At 39.2% G+C, this 10,252-nt stretch overlaps 1 protein-coding gene across 1 annotated transcript in view; it reads left to right on the plus strand.

Annotated features, from left to right (window-relative positions):
• Positions 1-10,252, plus strand: part of DOCK5 (dedicator of cytokinesis 5) — a 233,633-nt gene that overhangs the window by 149,463 nt on the left and 73,918 nt on the right. The window contains exons 19-22 of the mRNA XM_025394592.1: positions 4,874-4,971; positions 5,234-5,323; positions 6,720-6,820; positions 8,878-9,012. Of these exons, the coding sequence (XP_025250377.1) occupies positions 4,874-4,971; positions 5,234-5,323; positions 6,720-6,820; positions 8,878-9,012 (424 nt within the window). The remainder of the gene's footprint in view (positions 1-4,873; positions 4,972-5,233; positions 5,324-6,719; positions 6,821-8,877; positions 9,013-10,252) is intronic.

Consider the following 10,252-nt stretch of genomic DNA (forward strand, 5'->3'; position numbering starts at 1 on the left):
AACACTTACTGAACATCTAGTAGATAATCCTTTCTGGACTACAGATCAAAGAGGAATAAAGAAAACAAGAATAAAAGTTTGTGAAATTACTAGTAATGAAAAGCAAAAGGAATTCTGTTAGAGATAACCGTGTTGTTACATTGTTTGTTATCTCCATGTCAAAAATGCAGGGTTTCCTGACAAGTTGCAGTTCTCAATGTAGACCTTTCATTTGCTGGTATGCCTACTTCACCCCAGCTTCTGAATGTTCTTAACTAGCCTGTACTGTCTTGATACGGTAGCCCCCAGACACATGTAGCTTGTAAAATTTAAATTAATTAAAATTGGAGGGTGGGGCGATTCGGGAGAAGTTGGACAAAAGGTACAAAAGTGCCACTAAACAAGAGGGTAAGTTCAAGAGATCTGTTATATATCCTCGTGGCTATAGTTAATAATATAGTGTATACTTGAAAATTGCTAAGAGAGTAGATTTTAAGTGTTCTCACCACCAAAAAATAAGTAATGTGTATGTTAATTACCTTGATTTACCCTTCTACAATGTGTGTGTGTATCAAAACATCATGTTGTACACTGTAAATATATACAATTTTTATTTGTTAATTAAATTGTATTAATAAAAACAAAGTATAAATCAGTCCGCTAGTTGCCCTAGTCACATTTCGAGCACTCTGGTCTCCTGCAGCTGCTAACTTTTGTGCTGGGCAGACGGATGTACATTTCATCATCACAGAATGCTCCTTTGGATGACACTGTATGCTTTACTTTGTCATCCTTATTCCTGATGTTTTGATTTAAAAAAAGACAAACTCATCATAACACATACAAAAAAAGTCAGAAGTAATATCTCATTGCAAAGAAGGTTTAAAAAGGCAAGCCTCGTCGGAATCAGAGAGGAGTGACCTGCTATCCAAACGGACTGGGAGCAGGGAGAGGGACCAGGGGACAAGAGAGGGAAAGATGGAGACTTGGCAAAGGCATCGTGAGCATCGGGGAAAATGGGGTATTCCAGGGACAAATGATTGTAGATTATTCATGCATTTGCTTTTTTCTGACTTGATGGAAATTATAAAGAATGAATTTGATTTAATAAAACGCTGGAGAGCATTAATAAGCCATCGGCTAACTCTGTGAGGGCGTTGACTGAGTAGAGAGGGTAGCTGTGTTCTCGCTGAGAGGGCGAGCAAAGGCATTCCTCCTTCGCCTGAGGAGAGCTATTCAGACTCAAAAGGTTAAAAGCCACTGGAGTTTTAACAGACAGATCTTGGAGACTCTTTTTTGTTTACTTGATTTGTTTTTTCGATACTAAAACAGACCAGTTTGTGTGGGATCATTGGTTTCTGGGCCCAGTGGGAGGTAAGAATAGATTTGTTTTTCCAGGAAAAAGAGAGGAATGTGCAGGTCCCCAGAGGTGTGTGGCCTTGGGCCAGGAGGTTCATACTCGTCAGTCATTTCACCCTCCAGCACCAACTTTGCCATGATCATTTCCAGCTCATTGACCAGAAAATTGAGTTTTAAAGTGGCAAAAAATCTTTCTTAAGCTCTTAAGTGGTGGACTTGGATTTTGAAAACAGCTCTTTGTAGCTCCAAACAGTTTACAGTTTGTTGTTTTGCAGTTAGAGTCGCCAAGATCGGTTTGTTACAAACTCCAGTGACTTTTAACCTTTTGAGTCTGAATAGCTTTGTCGTACTTTCCTTTTTAGAAGTATGTGTTCTTAAATTCTCTTCCTAGGGTAGAAGGCAGTTACTACCCTAAATTTGGGGATTCTCATGCCCTCGCTTCTCTTTATGGTTTTGCCACATCTGTAGCCCTTAAAGTATGTTGTTTCATTTTGCATTGTTTTTATTTTATATAAATAAATTAAATTATGAGTCAGTCCCTTAGTTGCCCTAGCCACATTTCAAGTGTCCAGTAATCTCCTGCAACTGGTGACTTTTGCATGCTACCTTACTTATTTTTCAGTGGTGAGAACACCTATATCTATTCTCTTAGCAATTTTCATGTATACAGTATTATACAGCCTACAGTATTAATGTAGTTAATAATTGAACTGTCTAGTTGAAGTCTTGTGTCCTGTGTGAATTCTTGTGTAACTTTCGCTTTTACTCAGCGTTACTGAAGATTTGAAGTATCCCGAATTCTTACACATTTCTGACGAGAATGTAAAATGGGGACAGTGACTTTGGATAATATTTAATATGGCTGAAGATATTCTTCCTGATGCCCCAGAAATCCCACCTTAGTTTTCTACCCTAGAGAAGCTGCTCTACCTGTATACCGGGAGACGTATGAGAATGTTCATAGCAGAATTGCTTATGGTAGAAAAAAAACTAGAAACAGCCCAAGTGTTTATCAGCAGCAGAGCGGATAAACAAATTGTGTACACCCATACAATTGAATAGACACTGCACAGCAAGAAAAAAATTAGAGCTACATGGATAAACTTGTGTACATCTTAGAAACACAGCAAGCCTGGGGCTCTTTCGGTAACGCTGTGTCACTTGCTTTCCTGGTCCTAAGACCTAACAGTTCACCAGATGCCAAAATATTTTCCTATGTGAGCCGTGATCTGGCATGCGGGTATCACTAGGAAATAAACCTCTGGGATGATACTTGGGTACTTTGTCGGGGCTGAAGCTGCTGGGTGAATATTCACCCCTGGTGAAGCAACTAAATTGTTTTCCTCCAGCGGCTATGAGTCAAGTGATGGAATGAGCAATACCTTTGACTAGCCTGTGGCAGAAGTCAGAGCTGGAGAATATGGAAGTGGACAGTGCCTAGTGGAAGGCCTAGCGTTGCACCTATGTTAATTACCTGCTGAATGAATGAATACATTAATGACTGGGTTAAGCATATTACCAGCTTCCTTAGAGTTGCTGGTTCCCTTTCCATTCATTCATTTATTCCTTCATCAGACATGTATTGAACACCTAATAGATACCTAGTACTATGGCGAGATAAAAGAATGAACACTATATGGTTCCTGCCTTCAAATGGCTCAAAACTATGGGAAGAGTCAAGGAGACACCAAATACATCTTACCAAATACATAGTATTTCTGGGTATTTCAGGCAAAGAGAAAAATATACACAAAGACACACAGATATTTCAGAACCTGCCATGGATGGGCTGTGGTGATTAGATTTCTCTGACTACTAAAGGGTAAAAGAGAATAGTGGTGGTTGGGGTGTGCTGGAGTGACATAGTTGGGGCCTTATTACATTCTCTGTGTTTCATTGGAAGTTTATTCTGTAGACACAAGGAATCCTTAGGCATTAGGTTTTGGCAGTTTCCCTGGGCCTAAACAATAGGCAAACTGATAAACACCCTCATGAAGCACTTTGACTATTTATGAAAAATACACATGTAATGACTTATATATTTCTACAAATTCATTGATTGAAAAATATCAACCGGGTGCCCTGGCTCCCACCTGTAATTCCTTTGGGAGGCACTTTGGGAGGCCGAAGCAGGAGGCTTGCTTGAAGCTCAGGAGTTCAAGACCAACCTGGGCAACATGGCGAAAGCCCTTCTCTACAAAAAATACAAAATTAGCCAGGTGTGGTGGTGCACTTGTAGTCCCAACTACTCCGGAGGCTGAGGTGGGAGGAATACTTGATTCCGGGAGGCGGAGGTTGCAATGAGCCAAGATTGTGAGATTGCACCACTGCGCGAGATTGTACCACTGCACCCCAGCCTGGGTGTCAGAGCGAGACCTTGTCTCTCAAAAAAAAAAAAAAATATGTATTGCTACATTTACTAGATAATGCTCTGAATAGAAATAGTAGCTTGATGTACTAAACTAGGTGATAATACAGTCACAGTCCAGATAACTACAGTTTCTCTGTGACACTTTTATATTTCTTAATAGAGACAAGGTCTCTCCATGTTACTCAGGCTGGTCTTGAACTCCTGAACTCAAGTAATCCTCCTGTCTTAGCTTCCTAAAGTGTTGGGATTACAGGCATTAGCCACTGCGCCCAGCCTCTTTGACATTTTTAATAGCTTAACATTTATTAAAGCTGTAAGTGGCTTAAAGTTTCAAAATTCTCCATTGTAAGTCAAAAAATGCCTTAATATTTTTATCCCAGACTTACCCTAAAGGCTATGAATCTGTTCCACCTTTTCTTTGAAGTAGCCACCTGTCTAACTTGCTTGTCTATTTCTTCAAAGAACTCTGGGGAAAACTGTATGATAGAAAAGCAAGGAGTTGGTTTTTCAAATCAGATAAATATGTAATAAAATTCCATTTCTACCTCTCCTAAGACATGTAATTTAACTTCACAAAGCCTCAGTTTCCTCATCTAAAAGATGGAAAAAATAAAATCTGTGTGTCCATGATGTTGAAATAAATTAATGCATATACACACACACACACACACACACGTACACGCACACACACACGTACATGCGCACGCACACACACACACACACACACACACACATACATATATATATAGAGAGAGATGCACACATACCTATGTTTCTTCCTTCCCTCTGAATCCACCCAGACATAGGTAGTGATAAGGGACAAGTTAAGTAAGGCAGCAAATTAGAAGTAGGAAGTTTACATAAGCGTGCTTCTTAGCTTTACTTCTTATGACCATGTTATTACTTGAGAAATGTTAGTTGCAGTCAGATATTCTTTTAAATTCTTATGCATTAATAGTTAATTTTTTTCTCTTTGAAGAATGAAAGAGGACCACAGGGTTTTCCCCGACTTGGATGGGAGATAGTAAAAGAATACATAAGGCATCTTGAATTAGACACTATTAAGAGCAATTACCTGTTCTAGGGAATTCTTCAGCTATGTCCTGAAATGGTCTGGGTTGTTCTGTCTCACCTGTGTCTAATGTTTGTGGTTGTCCTTCCTAGTTGACTTGTTAGGTTTGTTAAACTGGCGTTCCAACTCCCAGAACATTAAACACAACCTAAAGAAGTTAATGGAAGTGGATGGAGGAGAGATTGTTAAGGTATGTTTATATATTCATAGTTAGAAACATACATACATACATACATACATATACCTATTATGCCAATTATACCTAATTGGTTTAACATTTAAAATTAAACCATTCATTGTAAATATAAAACTTATCTACGCTGTTAAACAAGTGTGCCAGTTTGTTAAAAAAATGCTATTTTAAACCTCTTTGATTTAAACCTAGTTGTCCCCAGATTGCTGTGGTATCTATGAAAGCATCAAAATAACCTCTGTGTTTTTCTTATCTTCAGTTTTTGCAAGATACACTAGATGCACTTTTTAACATAATGATGGAAATGTCAGACAGTGAAACCTATGACTTCCTTGTGTTTGATGCACTGGTAAGCAGTTAAACATATTAACTAGTGTTTATTGCTACAACTTTATAGTTTTCAATATTACACTATTATAAGTGATTGTGTGAATATCTTCTCGCATAAATATTTGTTTCCATCTCTCTGGTTATTGTGTTAGGCTGAATTCCTAGAATTACAATTAAAAACAATGACTTATATTTCAGGCCTTTATTTGTTTCCTGTTAGATCTCACTTTTTGATATGCTCTTTCTTATTAGAGAAAATAAGATGTTTTATTTTTATTAGAAATCAGGAATCATTTTAACTCACATTACCATTGTCTGGAGGATTGTTACATGTTGTGTGTGTGTGTGCACTGGTGTGTTTATGCAAGGGAGACTGAATTCACAAGTCAGAGGTGAATCTGAGCCTCATTAGGCAGAATATTCAACCCAGCAGACAATTGAGTTTGTCACACAAAGCACTTAAACCTTCAACCCATTGCAAGAATTGAAATCAGAATAGGGATAAGTGATATCAGAATCTGGGAAGGCCAGAGGTGAGGGTGGAGGGGAAGAAGCTGAAAGGCCCAAAGCAAGCATCATTTTCACCTTGGTGGGGTGAAAGTTCAGGACAGGATTTTACCTGAATGCCACAGCTGAGGAGGAAGGTCAGTTGCAGCTTTAGGGGATTCACCAGCTTGAAGAAACTAGTGAGTTTAAGAAATAATCAGAGTATTAAAGCTATGGTTTAAAATAAAGAAAACGCCACCTAGTTGAGATCCAACTGGTTGGACTCAGGTTTATGGGAAAGAGAGACAGTGGTTATGGATGTTGTGGGACAAGGAAACAGATTCCTGAGGGACAGAGCAGCTGGCAGTGGGCATAGATGGAAATCCCAAATGCCCCTTGCTTTTGACCACTCTGTCTTAAGCAGGGCAGTGTGGCTATTTTAGGTCATGTGCCTAATGGCAGTGCAAGGGAATATACAAGGGGTAATTGGGAGATGAAACTCTGGTGAAGTTGTTATTGGGGGCACTCATAGTGTACCCAGGAGAAAAATGTCGTGGAATGTTTCATTAGCTGCATCCTTGGATTAGAGAAAACCCCTTTCCAGAGCCTCCTTCCTCCTGCCCCTTAGGTTACCTGGGCACCGACTCCCCTGTCTTTGAGATACCTAGTCAGCTCCCTGAGGCCGGGGATTCTGGCTTGAATGGGTTTCTTCACAGCATTTAGCACAGTGCCTGACATGTAATAGTCTCTCTATTTACGTTAAATAAATACAATCCTCAAGACTTGACATCAGCTCTGGAATGGTAGAGTGGGAATGCTGCAGAAAAGATCCGGAGAGAAAAGAAGGCACCGAGATGTTAAAATCCAGCTTGTTGACAGAATACTTGGGATTGTGCAGTGCTGCTATTTCTGTTTTTCACTTTTGGCAGGTATTTATTATTTCACTGATAGGAGACATCAAGTTCCAGCATTTTAATCCTGTACTTGAAACTTACATTTACAAGCACTTCAGTGCCACTTTGGCATACGTGTAAGTATGATCTGAGGGAACTGCGTGTTGTTGGATCTTTGGATTTGTACTTTTAGGGCTGGATTGTTGAGAAACGAGAGGGACCTGTGTTCAGTAAATGTGCCTAGTAAGGCAGAACTCTATTCTAAGCTTCTTGGTGGAAAAAGGGAACCATCTAAATATTCTAACTGTGGAAAGGGGGCTAAGATCAGGGCCTTCCTTCTGGATAAGGTGAAATCTCCTTAAGAATCCAGAATAGGCCAGGCCTTGTTGCTCATACCTGCAATCCTAGCACTTTATGTGGCTAAGGCAGGAGGATTACTTGAGGCCAGGAATTCAAGACCAGCCTAGGCAACATAACGAGAACCCGTCTTTACAAAAAATTAAAAAGTTAGCCGGGTGTGGTGGCACACACCTGTTGTCCTAGCTACTTGAGAGGCTTAGGCAAGATAATTGCTTAAGCCCATGGAGGTCAAGGCTGCGGTGAGCTGTGATCATGCCACTGCATTCCAGCCTGAGTGACAGAGCAAGACCCTGTATCTAAAAATGAAAATTACAAAAAAAAAAAAAAAATCAAGAGCAAAATTAATGACAAATGACCCAACTCAGGATCTTAGAGGTTGGATGTCAGTGGGATTGGCGTGGGGAATCAAGGAGATCAAACCATGAATTAAACAAGACCAAGTTTGATAGAAGAAAAGGTCGTGCCCTCAACCCTGTACCACAAATGCTTTGTAAAATGTATTACTTACAGGATATGAGAAGTTTTCTTTTTCCCGTCTTTTGCATAAGAGGCAGTGGTCTCTACCTTTTCCGTAGTGCAGCCTGCCTTCTATCATTGGTTTATGGGCCCCTGATTAAGGAAAGCAACTAAAGTCCACTCCGTATTCCTCCCCAGAGCACTCACCATGGCATCATATGTACCTGGCACACCCACCCCGTTGCCTTCCAGTTATTGTGCAGAATGTGATAAATAGTGATAGGAATGTAGCTGGATTTGTCGATGATCTTCTTATGACAGTGGCTTAGGCCACATCATGTAGATTGCTGCCCAGTGACCTGTCAGCGAGTACGCTAGTGACGGTGGCCGTTCCACCCAGGAGCCTCACATCCAGGTGGGCGGTAGCTACAGATGAGGAAATCCCATCACTGTGATCAAACCGAGCCAAATACAGCACTCCAGGTGGTAGTAATCTGGGTTTACTTGCAAGATTCGATCAATGCTATATGTTTCCTTTTTTAAAAATAATAATTCGGCCAGGTGCTTGAACCCGGGAGGCAGAGATCATGCCACTGCATTCCAGCCTGGGCGACAGAGAGACTCCATCTAAATAATAATAATAATAATTGTTAATAGTTATATATATGATATATATAACTATAGCTATAATAATAATAATAGTTATTATTATAGGAAAGCTCAAAGATTCCCAGAAGGAAGGTTTAAGATTAAAATATCAGTGCCCTCCAAAGTCTAAGGGATAGCACAAAATGAAGACCATTCCTAGCCCAAAAACTCTAGAAAGACACAAAGAGCAACCTAAAACCCCAGAACAGTTTTATCTATTGAATACTTAGAACCATGAATGTTCCAGAGAGTCTGACTGAGCTCCTTTTTTCTCCATGAAGTTTCTATCTGACTCCATATTGATGGATCCCAAGGGATTGAGGCAGAATAAAAGGAATTAGGCTTCTTTTAAGTCAACTCCTGTAGGCAGGCATAATCCCTTCTTTATGGGAGCATCTGAAGATGTCAGAATTGCATACCAGAGATTAAAATATCCTAGCAATTTGGGTCACTTCGACCATTTCATTTCATAACCCTCCTGTTTAATCCCACAAAGGGAAAGAAACCTTTTCTAGTATTTCTCAACAGAAGGGTAGTTCCAAACCTAGATGGCAGGTGAGGAAACTTAATTGGAAAAGAGTTAATTTTGCTGTTCAGGGCATATTCTAGAAGATATAATTAGTTATGACTTCTACTTCCAGTATGCCACGTTCCCCTCTTAGATAACTTACCCAAGCCTCAGAGTATCCTGTTGCTCATCGGCTTAATTTTTCTTTGTCATTCTTCTAAGGAAACTCTCCAAGGTACTGAACTTCTACGTGGCTAATGCGGATGACTCCAGCAAGACTGAATTGCTTTTTGCTGCATTGAAAGCCTTGAAGTACTTGTTTAGATTCATCATCCAATCTCGAGTGCTCTACTTGAGGTAATGTTAACTGCAGTGAAGATGTTTAGATTATGAGCCGTCACTCTGTGTAGTTTTTCCCTGACTCTGTACACTGGTGTTCAGCTCTGTGAGCAGTTAGCTCTTAGAATTGCCTTATTTCAGAGCTGCAGGGCTGAAGATGGAGGTGGGCTGTGTCTCTGTTGGAGAAGACTCATGAGAAGTTCAGCAAAATTCTGGGGCAGTAATGACCTCAGGACTTGGGGAAGCAGGTTCCTATGGCAAAATTGTACCTAATACAGCAGATGACTTCATGACAATATTGAGTGTGCAAATCTAAGATCATGATCTGCTGTCACTAGCAGAAGAAGCAGTCATCTCGGGGGAGATGTTTCCTGAGATGAGTGTTTCCTTGTTGACACTGTGCTTAGCTACCTGGGCAGCTAAGCACTAAAGATAGGATTATTCCCTGTTTGGATTTCTAGCGTAACAGTTCCATCAAAAATAGAAGAAACCACAAAAGAGCACGTACCTTTGCAGGGAACACTCACAACCCCAGTGACTTTCCTACCCTTCAGAAATAGCTGCATTTCCCAACTGTTAAAATGTGTTTCTAAGGAAGAAATAAAAGGTTTGTAGATTAAGCATATGTATTTTTAAAAGAAACTTTGTTTATTGAAAAAAATAAAAAAAGGCAAACAACCTGCAAAAAGGTTACATATAGTACAGATGAAAGGTTAATAGCTTTCTCAGTTAAAGCTTTTATAAATCAATAAAAGAATGATAAATAGCCAAAATAGAAAACAAAAATGGTAATTTACAAAAGAAAAATTTAAATGGTCAATACATTAAAAAAAATTTCATACTATCAAAAGAATTTTGATACACACACATGCCCACACACACATGCACATATACCATCTTTTACCCATACATTTGAAAAAGGTTAAAAATCTTTGTCCTTTGATGATATTGGGCAAAAATTGGCCCTGTATTTCAATTTTGATGCTAATGGAGATATAAATTCTTCAGGATAAAAATAGTATGAATAAAAACAAAAAAGAAAAATTTTAAGGAAAGGAAAAAGTGTCACATTTGTCCAGTAATACCTCATCTAGAAATGTATCTAATGGAAAAAAAAAATCTATCAGGTATGACAAAAATGAACGTGCAAGTATATACATTCAGTCGTTTCAAATGTAGGGTATGTTAATGAGGAAAGAGGACCATGATAGATTCTTTTTTTTTTTTTTTTTTTTTTTTTTTTTTTTTTTTTTGGGGG

Source organism: Theropithecus gelada, chromosome 8, assembly GCF_003255815.1.
Source record: "Theropithecus gelada isolate Dixy chromosome 8, Tgel_1.0, whole genome shotgun sequence".
Taxonomy (NCBI): domain Eukaryota; kingdom Metazoa; phylum Chordata; class Mammalia; order Primates; family Cercopithecidae; genus Theropithecus; species Theropithecus gelada.